This window comes from Brienomyrus brachyistius, chromosome 13 (genome assembly GCF_023856365.1).
Source record: "Brienomyrus brachyistius isolate T26 chromosome 13, BBRACH_0.4, whole genome shotgun sequence".
NCBI lineage: Eukaryota > Metazoa > Chordata > Actinopteri > Osteoglossiformes > Mormyridae > Brienomyrus > Brienomyrus brachyistius.
In genome coordinates this window covers 15,127,717-15,150,409 of record NC_064545.1, presented here as the reverse complement: position 1 = coordinate 15,150,409, position 22,693 = coordinate 15,127,717, and the positions used below count along the sequence as shown (strand labels likewise).

General features: G+C 45.2%; 1 protein-coding gene across 4 annotated transcripts; it reads left to right on the top strand.

Moving 5' to 3' along the window:
• The first annotated feature begins 68 nt into the window (after positions 1-68).
• On the top strand, positions 69-22,621 carry LOC125706302 (BTG3 associated nuclear protein). 4 transcript variants are annotated; one of them, XM_048972939.1, is made up of 13 exons: positions 69-197; positions 2,029-2,250; positions 2,450-2,538; positions 2,963-3,162; positions 3,397-3,504; positions 3,612-3,781; positions 4,935-5,174; positions 6,570-6,731; positions 8,660-8,784; positions 9,322-9,393; positions 9,672-9,716; positions 17,742-17,885; positions 21,621-22,621. In XM_048972939.1, the coding sequence occupies exons 2-13, from the start codon at positions 2,178-2,180 to the stop codon at positions 21,747-21,749; spliced, it is 1,557 nt and encodes a 518-aa protein (XP_048828896.1). In that variant the 5' UTR covers positions 69-197; positions 2,029-2,177; the 3' UTR covers positions 21,750-22,621. The 4 variants fall into 4 exon arrangements, with proteins under 4 accessions (XP_048828896.1, XP_048828898.1, XP_048828897.1 ...); XM_048972941.1 differs by having other exon boundaries at positions 100-287; XM_048972940.1 differs by having other exon boundaries at positions 100-1,927.
• The last annotated feature ends 72 nt before the right edge of the window (positions 22,622-22,693 follow it).

The window sequence follows — 22,693 nt, the reverse complement described above, 5'->3', positions numbered from 1 at the left end:
TCTCCCCTCGGTCTCCCTTCGGCAACGAACGTCAGCACTCCTGCCGGCTGCTGCACCGCGTAGCCCCGCCCACCGCCGAAGCCCAGGCCGGCCGTCTCGAGACTACCCGCGCGACAGCCGCAGCCGTTTTTTTTCTCGCGAGGAAGGACGCCATTATCGGAATCGCACAAACAACACGAGAATTCATCATTCAAACGGTAATATAAACCGAGCTTGAGATGTTCGTGTCCCGCCGCGGGAACCCTGAGCTGAATGGCTGGGTATCGCGGTCCCGCCGGCTGAGAAGTGTTAGTGGATTTCGCTCGACATTACTACTAGTCTTAACTGTAATTACGACCAGAAGCCCTGCGACCGACATTTTGCGTCTTTAGCCAGCCAGTAGGCGCCGGGGCCTGTGTCGCTAGCCGGCTAGCTAGTTAGCTAGCTGTTTCGTAGAGCATATCCTGTTATCCCCTTATAGCGTCCAGGAGGAAAAAATGCGTGTGTGTTCTGCATCATATAGCATATTAGATGGTTCATTCAAGGCATATGATTAAATAATAATATCGGAGGGACATTCGCTAGGATACACAGCCGACTACAGAAATGCTAGCTATGGATTACGGCTTGGATCCAACCGACAAAGTACCATCTCCCTGACTATTTGGCATATAGAGCAGAAATCTAGCAAGCAGAAATTGACAAATAATGCTGTGGTCAGTTAATTAGCACGAACTATGTCATTCGCATGTATCTGTGGCAGCAGTTGCCTAACAGTTTCTGTTTAATGCCGCTTTTGTGTTTGCCGGACAAATGCCATTGATATTTATTTACGACTTTCTAAAGTCCCTTACTATGTACTTTTTCCTTATCAGCCGAAGCACACATTTTAAGTTACAAACCACAGTACAATTAAGGCATAACATTTTCATAGGGTGACATTAAAATTAGCTCCAACCTAAGCCACCAAGAAACCCTGGGGATCAGCCCCGATCCGACGCCAGACAGTATTACTTTGCCTAGGGGCAATTCACAGACATTTTAGGAGTGTGGGAGAGCTAGGATCGTCAGAATAAAACCGAGCTCTGTGTAAATGCATGTAATCACAGAGGCATTAAACAACCCCCGAGGCTCTATGGACATGCCCCCCTCCTTGTTCACACCTGTGTCTTATTCCAACTGCAATTTCTGCTGTGGTTACAGTATTTGCCTGGGTCACATTTAAAGAAATCCAAGAAAATTGACTGAAATTGATATCCAACATGTTCAAAAATAAAAATATATTTATGAATGGAAAAAGCAAGATTTCCTGAAATTATTTTTTTTTTGCATGTTGAACACCAGTTCATTACCATAATGGCTGTAAACGTTTTTCTTTTTTACTATGTTAAAGCTTAATTTTATATGCTTGGTTAAAATTCCATCTAATATACTGGTCTTCTGACAGAAGGCTTCATATAGGACAAGAGCAATGCAATTTTAGAGATAACCGTGACTAGCACGTGACTGTGTGTATTCTACCATACAGTATTCAGTTTTTATAAGTAGGGTATTATTGCCAGTACCATGGCATATGTTTTGAATGCATTAGTAATTCAACAATACTAAAGTAGGTTAAAAGTGAGCTTGACGCTAAAGGAAACCGGTTGTTCATTATGGTAGGAAAACACAAATATTTATCACATAAGGAAATCCTATATCGTAAGATGTCAGTAATTGAAATTATGCTATAATTAGATATATATCATTCCATATCAATGACTTCTAAGTAAAGGTAATAGTGATTATTTAAGTACTGGCTCTCCAAGCTTCTGTTTGGTATAAGATGTTAGCGGGAATGTGTCTAAAATGGTTAATTGATGCCATCAGTTAATGTGTTAATGATTAAGAAGACATCAGAATTACCCTGGGTGACAAACTGGTGCTCAAGAACCTTTTGTTACTGCAGGTATTATGGATTTTCACGGTTCATAATTGCCAAAACTTTTTACTGAATGATACGTGTAATACTTCTAATGTGGAATATGATTTATTTGTATATGTTTTCAGGGCATCTGGCTTGAGAGGTTATACAGGGGAGTCATTCTATGGCTTTCTGTGTCCTCTATCCACTTCCTGCTGGCCTATGATTGGTTAATGCCTTACAGAGGAGCTCTGTAATTAGTGCATTGTTAGGTTTTGTGGCACCAGCAGTCTTAATGATGTCGGAGCAGGATCTGGTGGAGATGGTTCAAATTGCAGTGGGAGACTTGAACCAAGAGGAACCTCCTGGTAAGATGCTTCCTTGTCCCCCTCATTTTTCTACAACCTGACACCATTAAACTCACCATTTACAAACTTTTATTTTTTCAATGTATCCTTGTTATTTGCTGTCACAGAGCAGTATACACATTAAATAAGATTAAAATATAAATCCACTGGTAATATTGATTGCTGCTGAGGGTGCTAACTGCTTGTGTGTTGTCTTTAGTTGTGATCGAAAATCATGATGATGGCGATGACAAGCCAGAGAGAAAACGTCAGCGGGTGGAAATCAACTGTCAGGATTCCTCTCTGAAGGTACACAACTGCATTATGGGTATGCTGTCACGCACCTTGCATTGTGGGGCACAACACAGTCTGATGCACTACATAGAGCACTATATATTTATCCCCATGCAGACAAATACAGATGATGAGAATGGAGGAAATGAATGTGCATTCATCTCTGTGTTTAGTTCACATAGGTTTCACTCTTCATTTATGTTTATGGGGTGGTGGTGGTGGGGGGGGGGTATTATCTCCCCTCACCCTGTTCCCCAGAGCCTCTTAATCCCTGTGGAGGGGGGGGGGTAGGGTTATGCCAGTGTATTTTCATATTAAAAGATGATATGTCTCCTGACGCTACGTTATGAAGTAAGGTATTTGAATCTCTGTCTTTAACCAGGAGCTTATGGAAGAGCATATTCTTAGCTCTCTCTCTCCCCTCTGCTTTGGTTTGCAGTCTCTGCTGTACTCCATTAATCAGACAATCTGCCAGAGGTTGGAGGCCATTGAGGCCAAGCTACAAGTCCTAGAAGCGGCTTGTAGGACACTGGAGGAGAAATTAGATCTAGTGATGAATAAAAACCAGGGCCCCATCCAGGTGCCCATGGTGGCTGGGTCCCCACTGGGCGCTACGCAAACCTGGAATAAAGTACGCTGGTGAGTACGCTGGAAGGAGACCAAGCGCAGGACCTACAGTGACCTCTCTGGGGCTTCAGACGCAGGACCTACAGTGACCTCTCTGGGGCTTCAGCTCAGGGCTGGCCTGCAACTGCAGTGTGCAGCACCTTAGCCCTGGGCAGATGATGAATCTGAATAAAAATATTTTAATAGCAGCTAGTGGGCAAATTGTCATTTTCTTGTGTGCGAATAATCCCTTTCTTCATTCCTTAGTGTTGTACCCCAGACAAATGTAATTGTGACTAGTGACCGGCCAAAGGGGGTGGGCCAGGAAGAAGCTACTATGCAGGGGGCAGAGTCACTGGAGAACCTTCTCAGCAAGTGAGTGTCGTCATCCTGTTGTGGCCGCTGTCATTCAGATTTCAGAGGCTTCTAAGCACTCCATGGAAAGGCAGAGCCTGCGCTAACCATCTTACATGTGCTCACAGCACAGTGACTGGACGGAGGCAGAACACAATCCTGGTGAAGGTTCCCGCACCGGAAGACAGTCAGGAGGACGTGGAGAGTGGCTCAGAGGCAAGTGACTCAGTGTCCAACAGCGGCCAAGCCTCTGGCCAGAGCGCCAACAATGTCACCTTCATCACCCTCAACTCTGAAGGTATGAACTGCACATGCAATCTAGTGCAGAAACGCTAATGGAATGCAGACAGTTATTCTGTTAGAGCATACTGACCATTGCTTAATAGACTTTGTAATTGAGATTGACGGGAGATGAGAATCCTGTTTTAGGTTGAAAGGGGCTTCAGCAGATTACAGTACTGAAGGGTTAGGCTTTTGAGTGTGCAGGTGTCGATTAAACTTGTTTTACAGTTTTCTGTCTCATGGGACATGGTTCAACCATAGCAGAAGTGCATAGCTTTAGTTTGATTTTTGCCCTCTCCAGCCCAAATAGACGGGTGGTATCACTTACGCTTGTTCCTTTTTTTGACACTAGGGGGCATTTGATGCCTGTTTTAATAGTACAGCCTTCTGATTTTTTCGAGGGTTTCAGCAAGTAAATGCAGGCTGAGCGTTTAGCTGTGTCATTTGGCATCCTTTCACGTCCTTGACTTGATACTATTAAGAGCTGTGATCTAGAGAAGGAAAGACTGAGTTTCAGGGCAGGCCAGCCAAGAGGAGCTTTGTGTCTCTGAGAAGAGCAGCCTGTATTCAGACCAAATGACGTACAAACACAACGTTTTCCTGTGTCCTTTCTGGAATTTATTCACCAAAGAAAGAGCTACTTCAAAAGGGAGTGTTTTTTAAAGGAATAAGTCTAAATTTCTTTAATAGCATTATACCGTACTGACATCCCGCTTAAAGCCAAGACACGGTGAATTAATGTTATGTGAAATGCTGTGGTGCAGATAGTAGCCCATTGTGATGACAGGATAATCTACACTGGCTTTAATTAGCGTGGCGCTCTTGGGGGTGGCTTTCTGCGGATGGCAGACCGTGTCGTTGGGCCTGAGGTTCTACAGACAATGCTGCATTGTTTTCCTAAATTGCAGCAATTTGTAGTGTCACGGGTGACATGCTTTTCACCGCCACAGATGACAGGCTATTGGCAAGATGGTCTTTATAGTCCTGGCTAATTTGAGAACCTATGCCCAGAATAGCCTTCAGTACCAGTATAGACCCCATTGGTATATTTTAAGTATTAATAAGAGGGCCTCTACAGCACTACCCTATAAAAGTGACAGATGGATGGATTAATGGATTAACTGTAAGGCACCCCTGCCCCATCCCCTGTGCACCCTTTACCTTTACAGAGGACTTTCCTGGGGGCACCTGGCTAGGCGATGAGAACAACCCAGAGATGAGGGTACGGTGTCCCGTGTCGCCTGCCGACATGTTGCACATCAGCACGAACTGCCGCACGGCGGAGAAGATGGCCCTCACACTGCTGGACTACCTGTTCCACCGCGAGATACAGGCCGTGTCCAACCTGTCTGGCCAGGGCAAGCATGGCAAGAAGCAGCTGGACCCCCTCATGATCTACGGCATCCGCTGTGAGTCCTCTGCGCCTCCCCTTCAGCATGCTCAGACCTCAGATAACTTTGCCCCCTGTCAGACCTCCAGTAGGGTGGATGTGGTTATGTTTAAGCTTTCTTTGTCTAACAGCAAGGATTACCTGCTGTGTGTGATGATTGGTTGTGGGATTAGGAATACACAATGGTGTTATGCCTGCCCTATCGACTGCATGGTGCCAGTGCAATCCCAGGCACACGTACACACACGCATGCACACACTTTGCCTGATTAGGCAGATGCGTGCTATTTGTGGTGTGTATATGCTTGTTGTTTTTGGCTGGTGTTAAGCAATTCGCCTTTGTCAAAGAAAAGAAATCAGAGCAATGAGATCTGCAGACAGTAGCTGTGACACCTGCGCACTGACACACAGTATGGGATTGCAGTCTTGTGTGAGCAGCTGCCTCGTCCTGAATGAAATACACCATTGTTCCCAGTCGTAAATAAGTATAAGCGACGAGCAGGCATTCTTTGGCAGGTTTAAAATCGAACTGCTAACCTATTGGCTGTTAGGTTAGTTGCTACTGTTTAATTCTTGAATGCTTAGAAAAGTTGTTTGCATGGGCATTAGAGGTTTTCTAAGATAATTGCAGTAAATCAGAATGCCATGCATTTCACATTTTGACAGCTTAAAATCCCCGAATTGACCCCCTTCTTTCGGTGAAGGTGGGCGTCCCCGGTGTTGGCACCTGCCTGTGCCTGAGGCCAGGGATGGGGAGGGAGTGCCCTCACCCGCAGTTCTCCCCAAGCTCCAAGGGCCTTATTAATCTGCCCTGAGTGATGCTGTCAGCTCAGACAAATTCTGCCACCTTCTCTCTGCCAAAACCAACAGGCAGTGTTAGCTTGATGTGTCCTTGCAATGCCAGAGCCTCGAGTCAGGTAGAAATGCACCGAGAATGCTGGGTAGGTGCCCCGACATGGAGATTGGCATGACGCTGTTTGTTCAAACAATATTGTTTATATTGTATATGAGGCCACTTTTCACTGAGGGTTTTTCTTAAACGCGTTTGAGTTTAGCTTGTAGTTACAAGGATTCCTCTTTGTGCATTATTTTGTGCCTGCTTGCACATACGCAGATGCCTGTTTGTTTAAGAGCTGGGCTGGTGTCCTGAAGTTAGCAAATTCACATCTTCAAAGGCTTGACGATGCTACAGATAGACTGTTTAATCCCTTTCCCCTGATCTTCCTTAATTCCTTGATCTTCTCTCCTTTCTTTACCCTTTTTCTGCCCCTTCTGAGTTTCAGTTTGAGTTTATCGCTTCCCTACAGCTTATCCATTCTTGCTGGCCTTGTGTCACCCTTTCGCTTCTACCTCTTCTTACTTTTTCTTTCCTGACAAATACCCATCTATGATGTCTCCTCCCTATCCCTGGTCAGGTCACCTGTTTCACAAATTCGGGATTACGGAGTCAGACTGGTACCGGATCAAACAGAGCATCGACTCCAAATGCCGCACGGCCTGGAGGCGGAAGCAGCGGGGGCAGAGCCTGGCTGTCAAGAGCTTCTCCCGCAGGGCCCCCGCCTCGCAGACCACCTCAGGTACTGAATTTCACCACTTAGTTTATGATCCCATCAGTGACCCCCTGGAGCTGATTGTGTCGTATTAAATCGCCATAATAAGTTGGCAGGCATTTCCTCTTATCCTCTTTTGGGATTTGGTTCTGTGTGCCTTTGTGTCTAGTTACTTCAGTACATCATTTAGTGCAGAAGGCTTGTCCTGGTGACTGCTACTGTTCCAGCATTAATTGATTACTTTGGCTGACACAACATACTGATCTTACATCTGTATTTGTTTTTAAAAGCTGCAGATAATTTGCAAACAGTATTGTTAATAAAAATGTTATACGTGCAGCTGTTTTTGCCTTAGGGAAGAATTACGTAGACCGGAGGTTTTCAACCTGGAGTAGAGCAGTTGCTGGGGGTCCACAGCAACTGTTAAAGCCCCCCAGGACTTAAGTGGTCACGCATTACAAGTAGGGGGTCCCAAGTTCTGGTCTGTTTATTTGGAGGTCTCTGGTTTAAGAAAGGTTGAAAAGCCTTGATTGAATCAGTGATCCTATTAATTCGAGGGGTAATAGCTATAAAATAATGAGCTCATGAAAAGTAATTAGGGCTTTACCAATTAAGGTTTTAATAGGAAAAAGTAAACTAAGTATTTAAGTACTTACTGCAGTGCAAACCCACTCAGTGAGACGCAGAAATGTCAGGGCATGTCATAAGGTAGTCATAAATCAAGCAAAGATCCCAGTCAGACTGTTTTCGTTAGAGACTCAGCTGAAATACAAACCAGCATACAAACAAGGTGTACAAAACTGGGTCTAGAACCCAGCAGCATTTGGGTTTCAGGAGGGACCCATGACACAGCTCTGCATGGCTGGCTTATTTAAATTTTTACTACAAGGGATGGTGTAAAAGAAGAGGAAGTGAGGTCAGACGTTCACCGTGCTGGAGCAGAGCCAGACATATGGATATAATCTGCACCCTCCACATGATCGCTCAGCTTTTTCCTTTGACTCGGGGTGATGGGGAACCAAAATAGCCAGTCCGTGGGGGGGGGGGGGGGGGGGGGCACCTCCCTTGGCCCTTGTGTGGAAGAAGGAAGCATTCTGCCTGGAGTGTTCTCTGTATGGAGCAGCTCCCTCCTGCAGAGGCAAGTGCAGAAGCAGAGTCCACACTGGGCCTGCCATCCTCGCAGGGGGCTCCTTTTATCTCATCTGGGAAGACGGGGAAAAATATGAGTGAAACATAGCCAGGGACTGGGAAAACAGGCACCCTTCAGCTTAAAGAGGCGCTCAGCCTGTCAGCCACGGCTCACACTCTGAGCGCAGCATTAGACGCCACGGTCCCTGCCAGTGGTCAGATCTGACGCTCCAGGCACCGTCCCCGTGTGATGGGATTGTGAACGCGTAGTCAGCCGTGGAAGCAGAGCTTGGGGCTGGTCTGACCGATAAATTGTATTGTCTTCATCATTACGATATGAACAAATGTGATAAATGCATCGCAAAAGACTGCAATATACGTTTGTAAATAAATTTTATTGATGTAAATGCTTGCTACCATGGTAAGGGTGAACTTGGAAAAAAATATAGTGAAACCAGCAGAATCTTAAAAAATATGATAAAAGTTTTTGGTCATAGCCCTCAGCACTAACTTACATGTTTTATTAAGTTGATAATGTATATATAGCTTGATAGCGACATATTTTATTGATTATTACCGTATATAAAAAACGTCTAAAGCCGACTTGTCTTGTTATATTATTAATGTATATTCAGCTCAGTGTATCAGTGTATCTGTTAAAGCAAAATGACATGGGAACTGTGTAGTTAACATGCACACTTCAATATTTATTTATCACAAGTCATATCATCATCGCAATATTGAGCAGTGTTGGTGCATATTGCAGACTGCCTTGTTTGCTGCGCCTAGTTTGAGCTGACCTCTGGCTCGTGTCCTTGTGCTTCCAGAGGGGGCTGCAGTGGCAGGGTCGTCGCCGACGGAGACCTCGGCCCAGCAAGCACTGCATTACGCCCTTGCGAACAGTCAACAGGTGCAGATCCATCACATAGGACAGGATGGACAAGTGCAAGTGGTTGGTATCTCTCTCGCTCTCCCTGTCTCACACACGCCTGCCCGCCCGCACATGCATACACATACACTCTCACACATTTCTATTCATATCTTTGTGGGGACCATTTATTCCTTTCCTGTGGAGAATAACCCAATGACAACTTTAACCCCTTCCCAGCCCTAACCTTAACCATAAGTAACCAAACAGAACCGTAATATATACATAACCCACACACGCAAAATGCAGACTAATAGGTCAGACACAAACCAAATCAGCGCACACAGCCACAAATATTAATGCAGACATACACACTTGCAGGCACAGATCAGATGTATCAGATAGCTTCAGCACACACTTTCCGCCTGGCTTTGTTTCTTTTCTGTACCGATTTGCCCGAGGGCGCCATCAAAATATACTAACAGTTATTAGAGAGATGAGTAACACCAAAGTCATGAATATTTCCCGAACTGTTCGGCTGGCTTCACCTTGGCCTGAAGCACGCAGCCATAAAACTGCGCGAAAATCCCGGTGCGTATCACTCACCGGCTCTTCCTACAGATCCCTCAGGGGCACCTCCACATCGCACAGGTTCCTCAGGGCGAGCAGGTCCAGATCACACAGGACAGTGAGGTGAGTGTCCCTCAGGCCGCTACTTCCTGCAGGTTTGGGTGTGGGGGGCAAAGGGTGTTTTTTGTAGATTGAAGCATTCCTGTATCTCTCAAATTGATTGTTGACTCGGGGATGTCTGCTTGTGCTGTGTTGTGGAATGTGTATGTCTTTGCTGGTTTCGTTCTGCTTCTGGTATTCATTGCATAGCATTTTGGAGAGTGGGGGGTGTATTTGTGTGTCTGAGCAGTGGTGTCTGTCTGGGCCTCATGATATCCCCTTTTGTCGTGCCTGTTTCACAGGGAAATCTGCAGATTCACCAGGTTCATGTGGGCCAGGACGGACAGGTGAGGACTCTGCTTTTCCTTCACTAGTTGTCCTGGTGGGACACAGCTGTTGATGTGACTCAGCTTGTTGCTGCGTTGGACTCTTTGTCCTCCCCTCTCATCAAACATAGAGACCATACAGAGGACGTGAACTGAAGTACAGCCCTTAGCTCAGGATATTTGAGCCATGGTTTGGATTATTTGTATTTTTTAGTACAGGATCCAGATTTTACTCTCTGCTTTACTGTTTTAGGCTCTGAGATACTGGTCTTGACATACTGGTCAGGAACGAGGATACTGATTGGCAGAGATAGTAATGAGATTTACATTTTTTAGTTCGGACTGTGATGGATCAGGGAATGGTGTGATATGTGAAGAGGGTGGCACAGTGGGAATGTCTTTAGCTTTGTTTATTTCCAGAGCACGGAAGAGGTCCTGGTACGTTGTGTCTCTCTTTGTGGCTTGAGCACATTGACTCAGTGGGTAGCACTGTGGTCTCACACGTCTGGGGTTGTGGGGTCAGTTCGAACTTCTGCTCTGTGAAGGTGGAGTTTGCATGCTTTGCTGTGTATCATGGATTTCCTTGGATTATTCTAGTTTCTTCCCACATTTAAGTATCAGTTAGGCTGATTGGTGTCTCTGAATTTCCTATACGGTATAATTATAAGTGGTGTAACAGTTCTGAAACCAAACTGAAAGCGCATTACAAACGTTCATGGTCCATCCAACCCGAATCCGACCCCAACCTGCTGCCTGGGGTGCAGTCTGCTGAGCTCTTATTACGTTGCTAACATTATAAACATATTTCATTTTACAGTTAACACTGTAACACATGCAAATCACAAAATTAATATTCTGTTTAAAGTTAGGACAAGCTGTATATTATGTAAATGACACACATTACACTTACAGTCTGTGTGTCATGTGACTGTTCATGATTGAGCAATCACACTTTTGGTAAAAGTTAGGCTACTTTCGCGTTCAAGTCAGTGGTGTGGGAACATTTTGGTTCTCCGGTAGAATATAGTATTTCATTTTAAAATTTATTTTTGTTTATGTAGTTATTTAATGTGAAGTTAAGGTAATCTGCCATGTTCTTTAGTGTTCTTCTGTTAGTTGGAGATTAATAAAACCCTGTTTTTTTCCCACCTACTTTCTTATCCAAAAACCCCCCAAAAAAACAGGTATGAACCGAATTGTGGCTCAAATATTTAAATCGAATCATGGATTTGGAGAATCATTACACCCCTAGTGTATGTGCCCTGCGACAAACTGGTATCCCATTCCAGCTTTGCGCCCTGTGCTGCCTGGGAACCAGAATAAGTGGTTAGAAGTTGGATAGATGTTTGTGGCTTTTTTGAAGCAGAAGGTTGTGATGAAAGGAGGCTGAATGTGCACACTTTTGGGGAGATTGTGAGATCTTTGCTTGCCTATGAGCATGTAACTGACTCTGTGTGTGAGACAGAATAGTAACCATTGGGGTTGCCTGTAGGAAAATTGTTGGAGATAGTTTAGAACAGGCAAAAATATATTTGCCTGAAGGACAGTAGGGGTTTTGGCGAAACTTACAAGCTGTAAAATGAAGTCTTTAAATCAGATGAAGGAGTTCCCTTGAGTACATCAGAGCCTAAGCACTGTGCATGTGTGTCAGCTGATCCATCCCTTGGTTCCAGGACATTGTTTGCCCTGCTTATTCTCAGCCAGTGTTCCTTGGATTTGAGCATATTCATCCCCACCCTTCCTCATGCGAGTCCTGAAATGACCAGTTGCACTCTTGTGTATCGCTTGGTCTAAGCTTCAGCTCTCCAATTCTCAAACTTTACTGGGCCAATCACTCCCACTGCAATGAATCTGTCCCAAATCTAGCTGTTTTGTGGTGATGTCACACACTTCTCTATCTTAATAGGTTGCATGCAGGGGATCGTTAGCTTGCTGTCACTGATAGCTATTTATTTATTTATTTATTTATTTGTCTGCTTGTTCATTTCTTTGGGAAACACTCATGCTACACATCTGCGCTGCTGTTCTCTGTTGTGCTTCCCCTTGCTGCGGTCTGTGATTCGTCTCTGTGTCACTCTGTCTGCAACTTGCTGTGAATTTTTGGTGATGAGGGGGAACCACTTCAGAACTGAGCCCCAGGGAAGAGCGAGTTGATGGGAAATAGAAATAAATGACTCAGCTCTGCATGCTGAGTCAGAGAAAGCACTGCTGTTTGCTTATGTTGGGCTGCCGTCGGTGCTGCTCTGAGTGCCGTGAGGGAGTCTGCTTTCTGTGTGGGTTCCTTCCTGATAGGCATTTAGAGCAGGCCTGTTGCAGTACCACAGAACCTTTCTAATCCCCTCTGCTCACTCTGCTCTTGGGATGCAGGCCATAATCAAAGTGCGGTGACTCGAGTGTCTCCGTTTGGCTTCTGTGATCTCAGCAGTGTGAGGAACTTGCTTTGGGGTACCGGCGTGGTGCAGCAGCAGACTCTCCAGTTTCTCATTTCTCATTCTTGTTGAGGAGGGACTCCCCAGTCTATAGTATAAGTGCCGTGTGTGCCATAGGTACTGATCCTGAGCATAGGGCGACCACCGGCATGACTTGGAAAAGGAGGACTAAGGCTAAAAAAGGAGGACACCTGTGTCCACAAAGGAGGACTCAGGCTAATAGATGTGGGCAGTGGCTTAATGGTTAGGGAAGCGCACTTATAATTGAAAGATTGCAAATTTGAATCCCCGACCAGCAAGGCACTGTTGAGGTACCCTGAGCAATGTACCACCCCCAAGTACTGCTGCCTGGGCGCTGAATTAGCTGCCCCGTGCTATGTCACGATGTCACATATGGGTTAAAGGGGGGTTGCAGGGGGTTAAAAGGAGGGCACCCAACAGAAGTCCAGACAGAGGGCTAGAAAGCAGGACTATACGGATGGAGTCCAGATATATGGTCACCCTACCTGAGTGTTGTCTAGTTTTTAACAAGTGCTGGGTTAATCAGCACATTTTGTATTAAAATAAAGATGTGAGATAATATTGCTGTTGTGTGTGTTAATGAGAGCTGCTGCTAGGCAGTAATTGAAACAAGAACAAAACAAATCAGATTTTAACAGGCGTTGAATGAAGTACTGGCTTTACCAAAACCCAGACCGGCCTGTGCGTTTCTGGCCTAAACTAATCGCTAGCTAGTTTCCCTGTGTGGCCTTGTGGTCTTGAATGAGCACTAGATCTATTTGTATTCAGATGTTGCTCTTTGGACAAATCGAACTGATCCAAAAATCTGTCTTTTATGGTGCCAAAATTCTGCAGCATACAATTCGGCAGGAGCTCATATTTGCGTTCCCACAATGTCCTTTCTTTACCCTTCTTAGTTCTTTAATTCCTTAATTTTTTATTTTGTCTGTCAAGTGATATGGACCCCTGGCCAAAATAAGCAGGCAACGTATTACTATGCTAACCTTGTGTTCCAGGTCTCGGTTTTCACACAATAGACAGTATCCTGCTAGTGGCATATTCCCATCTATCCAAACAGAAATAGCTGAGAAATCCACTGTGTTCTCATAGCCTTGAATGTTTTCTCCCTGATCCAACCATGATGCAGACAGCAGAAGCCATAACCTGACTTCAGGGCTTTGACTGGCATTTAGGAGCCTTGGTAAAGTGACAGCAAACCCGGAGACGCCGCCTTCGGAGACAGTCTGTTGACCCTTTCAGCCAATATTTTGGTTCAGACAGTGGGGGCAGACACTTCTGAACCCGGTTTGTCCTTGGGTATGCTGTGTTTGCAGCCCCATCAGCAGCATTTTCGGTAGTTTCCATCACTCCTAATCAGTTTTTAGCTAGAATTGCAATCAGTCATAGTATTCAGGGGCAGGACTGTAGGGTGATTGATGAAGTCCTGAAGTCGATTTGTGTGAATGTTTTGTATCATGGTCTTGGTAGAATTTCCACTTTGGTCCCAGCATTAGTTCTCATCCCGATGGTCTGACGTTCTGCTCAGGATTCTCTGGTATTCCTCAGATTTCATGGAGCTGTTAATTATTTTGAGTTTTCCGGCTTCAAATAAAGGATGAAAAACAGCCTCAGTTGACCCCCATGCTGGGCCGTAGGCATAGATGTATTATTTTCTGTTGGTGGGCAGTGTTTAGGTTTCTCTAAATGTATTGTTTTTGAGTACGGCCAAAAAGGTCAGTTTTGGAGTGAGACCAGAGAACAGGCTTCCTAAAATCTTTAGGTTTGGTCCATGTGGTCTTTGGCAAACTTAAGCCAGTTAAGAGTAGTTGGGTTGTTTTGAGAGAGCAGATATCTTTCTAGCTAAAACTACCATTGTATGAATGCTAGTTTTATTCAACATTTTTCTTATTTTTAATGGATGTACAATGACATTAGATGCAACAAAGAAGGCTTGTAAACTTCTGGATTTTATTTTTCGGTTGATTATTAGAATTATGTTTCTCATCTTTTGGTAATATTTAAAAAAAATTTCTGTCGCTAGGTGGAATTACTGTCATGTTAAATGAAATTCATTGGCATATTTTTCTCAATATTCAATCCCAGTGTGTTCAATATGTTTTTATAATCCTTCCCAGACCAAAAGGTTTTCTCACCACTGAGGTCTCTGTGGATTGTGGCCTGGCATGTTGCATTCACCTGTATGAATAACACCGAAGTGGCGAGCATTATTCCCTATATTTAAAATGCTGCTCAAGGTCTTTCCAAAAGAGAGGACCATTGATCAGCTGACTTGGCACTCAGTGACTCACTCAGCTCCCATTGGATTCTATCCTTGTAATTTAACTGATGTAGCAGGAAGTGTGCTTTTTACGCTTTTTTTTATTCTATGCTCAATTGAAAACTCTTTGTAAATATAAGCCTGTACCCCTTATTTCAGTTATGGTTGGTTCTAATAAAATGAAGATTTTGTGTTTAAATTTCCACAGTTGTACAAGGTGCTCACAGGCTTAAATTTGTGACACATTGTCCGTAGTGACAGTGGGGTGTATGAACTGGGGAATATTATGGGCAAACAACATATAACTCTGCTTTTCTCTGTACCCTTTGGGCCCCTGAGTTATGGCTGCTACCTGCTGCTGTCCTTCATAAGCATCTAAAGGAGTTTTTGAGCTGCTGACAGGAGGGATTAATAAGTCTCAAGAATGTTGGATCTGCTGTAGATCTGTGGAATAATTCTTTTCTCTCTTGCTGCCAAGATGCTGTAAAAAGCCCACTCTTTTTGGCCTCTGTTTGCATATATGACCCATATTTCTGCCTGTTCATGTGCATGATGGTGAAAGTTAAGCAAGATATGCTCTGTGTTTGTTTTTTGTATTATTTGATAAACAGATGCAGTAGAGAGCTTTAATTAACCGCTGCTAAAATTAGACAGCCATTATTCACGGCCAGGCTATTAGGCACTAAAAATAAACCGTTACATGAGACTGTCTGGTATCCATCGTAACAGTAGCATGAGCCACGTAAAGAAGCCAGCTGCGTTTAACCTTAATTGTAGGTAATTTGCTGGTAGAATAGCCCTGCCTTACACCCGTGATGGCTTGCAAAAGGAGTAGTTCAGATCTGCAGGGTGCTCTGGTTCTTGTTTTGACCCAGAATCCCTGCCTGAGTGAAACTGAGGGTGTGAGATGGCTGGCTGCAGTGCCATCGTGTATGGCCAGATGAGAAGGCCTCAAGGAGCGTTCGAGATGCACCTCACTGATCAAGGAGCGTTTGAGATGCACCTCACTGATCCTGTCGCAAAACCAGCTTCTGTTGTAACGTTGACATTCCGCTAAATAAATGTATCCCGAAGCTGCTTGAACCGTGCAAGGGATCAAATACCTTTTTTGGTTCTGAGCTGGACTCAGTCTCATGCAGAAATTCACATGCTGGCAAAGGGATCCCCGTTAGGAGAGAGGTCGCACGTTGTCCTCAGATGTTTGTGATTCTTCCAAGCTCCTCCTGTAACCCAGAGCTTCCTGGTAAACTATTAAGGAACTGAGAAAAATAAGGAAAACCTCACTTTCCTCACAGAAAACCAACTACAAAAGTATTCCAGATTTTATTGGTCTGTGCATCACTGTTTTAAATGTGTCACATCTTGACAGCCACAGCAAGCATAGTAATATTATCATCGTGCTTAATACACATTATTTAACTGTTATATATAGTCTATTGCAGCATGTTTTTTTGTAGTGGGAAATAATACAGCCAGGGGTCAAAAAGTTTGAAAGTGGGATGCATAAGAAATTCTGATTGATGGTAGATTCCACTGCCAATTCTTCGGTTCGGGTCTCGATGTTCCTCTGTCCCCCACTCCACTCCTCTAGTGGTTTGATCCGCACATCTGCCTTGGCTCAGGCGTCGTGTTAGCGCAGATGTTGTGGGCCGCTGCGGACCATGCGGGAAGCGTCGCTGCGAATGCTGTTTCTGCGCTGAAGCTAATAATGGGAAGCAGATTGGCCAGGCGGCCCCCTCGCCGGGCCCTCAGAGTGGTGGAGCGGAACACTCACAGGCCAAGCAGGAGGTGGTGGTCTCAACCAGACCGCCGGTTGTTACTTCACTTTTATTTATGTAGCCCATAGTCACGCACGAAAATAAGTTAAAAGGGGGGGGAGTGCACTAGTTTAGTTTCATTCTTCCCTTTCTGAACGCCTGCCTGGAAATTTCAGCTTAAACGCCCCGCCAGTTGTTACTGTATTTCTGTTTACGTCTCCACTCATTTGTATTATTATTATTTCAGTGCCAATGTTGTCACTGTAGCCAGCAGGCTGGTGGCGTTGTGGTTAAGAAATGTGGCCATAGCTTACAGGTTCAGATCTGTTGTGTTTGTATCTGTGGTGGGTGGGACTGCTAGACACACTGCCCCCTGGAGGTTGCAGCCGGTATTATTTCCACATGGATTATCCACCTGGACGTCTCATACGTTATGGTCTGTCAAAACTGGGTAAGGGTTGCAGTCCTGGTTAAGTGTGAGAGATTGCTTTTTCAGGCACTTATCAGGTGGAAGATATTTTTTGAATTCATGAAAATCGAGAGGAAGGTCCATTAGCAACTCTAGTGGCCTGTCACATTTTGGGTATGAAAACGAGGCTCTGTGAGGCTGTTATGATGAAAATTCCAAAGGCCACTTTTGTATACTGTCTTCTTGTTGTCTCGCCATCAGGCTGGTGGTTAGTCTGTTTGCGGTCCAGGTCTGTGTGCTTGTGGTGAGTTAGAGCACACTGGTGGTTCAGTCACAGTGATAATCTGTGTGTTTTGTGGGCAGTCAGATTGCTGTTTGCTGTGTTCATGGTTAGATTATCATAGCATGTTGTCACCAAGGGCACTCTGGAGAACTGACAGACATGCCTTTTGATGTGTCCGACTGGCGCTCGTTACTCTTGTTAGCATTGTTAGCATTCAACTGTCTCGCCTGTAGGAGGAAGGAGCCGCTATGGCGATGGGGCAGAGTCTCCCTCTGTGCCAGTGGGGTTGGGGAGGCTGTGACTGAGGTTTGTGTGGGATTTTTCAGCAGAAATAAAAAATAGGGAATGTTGGCACTCCGACTTTTCTGTATACCAGTCTGAAAGAAGAAAGGGGCATTGAGTGTGCAAAGAGGAAAATCGTGGGGGGGTCGGACCATTAATCGCATAATCTCTTCAAAGTAATGTGCACATTCGGTAAAGGATTACTCAGGATAAATTCTTTAAATCCTGACACTTTATCTCAGAGTGCACTGCTACTACAGGCCCCATGTTCACAGATAAATCGATATGTCTGCTTTGTTTTCTTGATTTTGCTTGCGTTTTTACAAGCAGACACTTCACGGTATGTTTACTGGTGAATGAGGAAAACAGGCAAAGCTATGTTTCCAGGGAAAATCCCTCCCTGGCTGAGTGATTACGGGAGCATAACATCTCAGCATTTCCAGCGCAGAGATCAGAAGCTCAGCGTGTCCATAAAGTCCGCAAGGCCGGCTTGTCTCTCATCGTGTCTGTGTTAATGCTTTGCATTTGGCCGCCTTTGCTCCACAGGTGTCTGCTTCCTCCTGGCGCTGATGTCTGGGGAGTGAATATGACCTGTACTTTTGCGGCAGGTCCTCCAGGGGGCGCAGCTGATTGCCGTGGCCTCGGCGGACGCGGCGGCGGCAGGCGTGGAAGGTTCCTCGTTGCAGGCCAGTGACATCCAGGTGCAGTACGTCCAGCTGGCGCCCGTGGCTGACCACACTGCTGCCGTGCAGGTGAGACTGGGGGGGGGGGGGGGGGGGGATGGGACCCTGTCCCTGCCACTGACAGACAGCTGCCCAAAGGGTGCATGTGCCGCTCTGCACTGAGCAAATGCGTGCTGCCTGCCGTGCCACTATGCCATCTTCTCAATTATAAGGCTCACGGTTCACCTCAAATGTTATATGCGTGTCTAAATTAATTTTTAACAGAGGCATGGATTTCTATGAACCGTAATGGCTTTGATGGTTTTTCATGCTGGAGATATTGCACTTTCTGTCCATGTGAAGGACAGTACATCCATGCTACATCAGGTATTGGCAGTCTGACCAGCCCCATTTCCTTCTGTGCTCAGGGGTCAGATTCAACCAATGAGTGATTAGGACCGGCTGCCAGTATTATCATCCATGTTGACTAAGTCGACCCTCAGGAGACCCTCGGTGGCATCCAGCTTCGGACCAGCTGGAAATTGCTTATTGCTTGCACTCTTTTTTTTGCGTGAATGTGGCAGCACTATTCCTTGCGATTAGTTAGCGTTTCAAACAAACCATAGTAATTAGCTTGGTGTGCCTTTTCTCCCCCAGCTTTTATCAGCAGAAGATCGGTAATGATTTCCTCATGAACTAGCAGCGTCAATGGCGCCGCGTGAATTCCGCAGTCTGATATAAATGTGGACTCAGTCATCGCAGACATGATCTGACTGAACACCCTGTTCCCCCAGCTCCTGAGCAGACGCCCAGTCCTCACAGTCTGCCCCTTAGGAAGGGCGATACTCTGCCGTGGCAGGGCCTCAGGAATAAAGACATTTAATGTTTTTCTATTGGTTGGTTTTTCACTGAAGTGCATAGCCTGGGATATATTGTTTGATATATGTGTTGCTGTGAAGATGGTGTCCTCTGTTGGGCTGCTTAATGGCTCCATCCCCTTAATCGCAATTCCACATTGCTGCTGCCGCCGTCATTCCAGCTTTAGAAATGCATGGTCAGGCAGTAAGTGACCTTTTCCCCCGTTCCTCTGTAGTACTGGGGAGACTGGTTTGCAAGGGGGAGGGACAAGCACTCTCAGCTCTGCTCAGCCCAGCTGCCTGCCAACTTGCTGACTGTAAAATTGTTGTTTCATCTGCTTTTAAATCCCGGGAAAACTATATATCAAAAGGCAGACTGCAGTCACTCCAAGCTTAATGTCGTGTGACTCACAGTAGTAAGAATACGTGTATCGCTTAGCAGCAGTGTACCTGGGTGACTGCCATGCTACCAGCTGTGTCCCTTTCACATGGAGCTCTGCACCCAGTGTCTACTAAAGGAGTGGATGCAGGTCAGCTGGTGACGTTTTTACATGTGGCTTCCATTGCTGGAGTTTTTGGTGAGTGTACATGATTTGGAGTCTGTATTACCGTGCAGTGTATTTAGGGTTTAATTTTACTGTTTAACACAGAATAGTTGTGTTAAAATATGCCCAGTGGGCAAGGTCATAATCAGAAAATCACTGATTTGAGCTCTGCGATGAGGCCTCCTCCTAAAATCACAGCACTGAAGTGCTCCCTCTGCATAACATTTCACTGCAGAATCCACTATGAAAGGGAACGTCTTAGCAGTCTCGGTAATTATAAACGGTAGCAAGAAACATGTGCTGATTAAATCAGTCAGTGCCTTTTGGTTTTTAAAAACCATGTCCTATAAGTATAGTGAAAAACAATGCACTGAAGTTCAGACCAAACCCTGTCCCTGCGTGCAGTGCCTGCATCCAGTGCCTGTGTGCCTTAGCTGCTGTATCGATCCATAAGCTCTGGCAGGTAGTGTGCCTAGCCCTCCTGCTAGACCTGGTGTAGTGTGCCGAGTCTCTAACACCATGTACAGCCTTAGTCAGCCTTTCACCCTGGTGTCTGGAGTGATGTTCCATATGACTAAGTAAATAATTTTCAGTAAAATCACAGCTTGTTTATCTGAGAAGAGCAGACAGGCTGAGTTGTAGCCAGACGCTTTGCTGATTACTGCCAAGCATATTGCGTGCTGGCATTCATTCACGGCAATCAGAGTGTTTACACTGCATAGAGCTCTTAAAGTCTCCCTCAGTGGGGAATTATTTGTTCTAATGGCTGACTGTAGATGTGCCATTGGCTGGACAGCGTGGCTTACCGGGCTCCAAACCTTCTGCTGTAGCTGGGCTCGGCCCGGTGACACCACCTGCAAACGGAGCGGAGAAGCTGGAACAGGGCTGACCCGGGACAGACACCTTCTGAGATGCAGCCAAGCTGCACGCACAGCACTTAATAGGCCATCCCTGGGGTAGCGTGAAATGACATGTTACAAACTTTGATTTAATAAGCATAATAGGAAATGAAAGGTTGGATGAAGATGTTACTGAGTGAAGCGGGCAAGATGCAAGCTGATGAGAAGGGAATGAAAAATTAATTGCATTAGTGTTCCTTTTCATTGTGTGTTTGATTTTAATATTATGAAGGTTTGCTTTTATGTCTTTGTTTTAAATTGAATTTAAAGAGATGGCTGCACGAGTCGGGGCTTTAACCCTAAAACCACATTTTTATGTCCTTAAAAAAAGAGTAAACCTTTGGCATGAAAATTTTATTAAATGTATTCCAAAGCACACAATATCAGTTTCAATAATGCATCCTGATAAAGCATTCTGAAACGGAGCCTAGACTTTCAAATCATAAATCTGACTTGGGATTAATGAAATTGTGGAGAAGGTGAATTCTTGCGGGATGGCGTCTGACAGTGACAGCTGCGGTCGGTGCCATCGGCGCCGCCCCTCAGAAGGGGGAGAGGAATGCAGAGAGGTGCTGTGGCGGAGTCACCGTGGAAACCACTGCAAAGGGAGGCAGGCAGTGAGGAGTGTGATGCGGGGAGGGGACCATTGGGTGCCACTGAGTGAGATGGACTTTCTGAACCTTTGAATCTCCCTGAATTTTCTTTCCCCCCTTTTGGTCATTCCTATAGTCAGCTGCCCAAGTTAGAATCATTCTTAGATCTTTTCCAGACATATGGTAGCTGTTATATATGTGCTTTAAAAATTGTGCTTGCGCTATTTGTTTAGATGCTTTTTTTCTTCATTTTGTTTTTGCCTATTTAATAGTTTCCATAACAAATATTGGATCAAATAGATGGACTCATATAGGATTTTTTTTTCTCTCCCCTGGACACAAAGTAAGTGATTGTATAATCGAACTCACCTAACTTGTGTTCTGTTGGCTCTGTTGGAAAGTTAGGGCTCATCTGGTGGTAATTCAAAACTCTTAACTACCAGCCAAGGTGCAGAATGGTGCAGGGAGGAGATTCTGGCACAGCTCCATAGCTGTCCATTAAAATTCCGGGTTTAAAATATAAATACACACTTTTTATGGAAAGGAAAGGACTTATTAGTACTTGTTAAATGGGTCTTTATAGGGATATATTTTGCCACTAAGCGTGAGTGCAGCACAAAGCCATTAATTTTCTGTTATTGTATAAAGATTGAAATTGCCTGCAGTGTTGATTTGGGGGGGTGATTTCTCTGCTATTTTGCTTTGAGTCTCTAGGTTGGTCCTGATACAGTGTGATGGGTGCATGCAGAAACTGCCAGTCCAGGCAAAGCACTGAAACTTACCTGTGCTTTGCGAGGTCAGCTGTCGGCCAGTTCCTGTTTAGCTTCTGGCTGTGTGGTAGACTAGCAGGCTCTCCCCGTCTGGCTACAGTGGGGTCAGTTTGGGAAGGCCTTTGCCGCTGTAATAACATGTACGGTGCTCTCCCCTGCAGGGAACAGAGGCGCTGGAGCCCGGCCTGCAGGCTGACATGGAGGTGAAGCATGGAGCCATTCAGATCCAGCAGGGCGAGAACGGGGAGCTGCTGCAGATCCAGATGCCCGTCAGCACCGTCAGCACTTGAGAGATTGGGCTACAGGGTGCTTCTTGACAGTGGTGACGGACGGCCATTTTGACACGGCCCAACGAAAAGAGCAGAACAGAGATTGAGCTGTTATTTAAAGCGCAGTTCCACTTAGTAAATGAACTTTCTTTTTGCTTGAAGCGGATGATCAGATAATACTGCCCACGCTTCACGCCTGTATCGGAACAATTCTTCAAATCACGGACACAGGAGAAGTCCCTTCGTGGGATGTGCCTTTGAACTCGGTCGGCTAATTGGCCATTGCTCTCTACTGCCCTCTGTCTATGAAGTTCAGTCAGTGTGTCAAAAAGATGTGTGGAGAGCACATTTATGGACATGGTATAGATGGAAGCAATGCAAGCTGATATGGAAGCATTTTTGCTGCTGCCAGGCCAGACAAACATGTCAACACGTTCCAGTCCTCAGTGCACCAGGGATTCCTCCATATCATTTGTAGCTCCCTGTAGCTTTTCTAGCAGTCTGCCGTCTGCACGCTCAGCACAGGGCCGCTTGACGTCGCACGTGTCAAGCAGCTCTTTGGAAGATTGTAACGGCTCAGCTGAAGCCCTGACGGACCCCTTCACCTCCACCGCGACGTTTCCCTGCTAGGCGTCTACGCAGCAAGAGCGTAGCGATCCCATTTCAAACTGTTGAGACTTTAAAAAGATATATAAACAATTAAAGTTTCATTTGACTTATTTTTTGCTTTTGAGAAACTCGGCTGTGCTTTGTAATTTTGTTGTCCTTGGTTTGGTCACTGATATCAGCTTCGCTCATTTGGCAATCTTCAGTACATCTCGCTTGGATGTGCATTTAGCGTTTCTAAGATGTAACGTAATAGGAGGTGATAAAAATAAAGATTTTTTGCCGTGTTTTGTGCTTGAAATTCATTCACATTATTCAAATTTTATAAGTGGCGCATATTTATTTCATCGTACTCGAAC

Bases quoted from the DNA above. Each gene is read 5' to 3' on its own strand.
- LOC125706302 (XM_048972939.1), top strand. From the start codon at position 2,178: ATGATGTCGGAGCAGGATCTGGTGGAGATGGTTCAAATTGCAGTGGGA. The intron at 3,782-4,934 runs GTATGAACTGCA...TTACCTTTACAG, and splicing joins CATCACCCTCAACTCTGAAG to AGGACTTTCCTGGGGGCACC. The intron at 5,175-6,569 runs GTGAGTCCTCTG...ATCCCTGGTCAG, and splicing joins CATGATCTACGGCATCCGCT to GTCACCTGTTTCACAAATTC.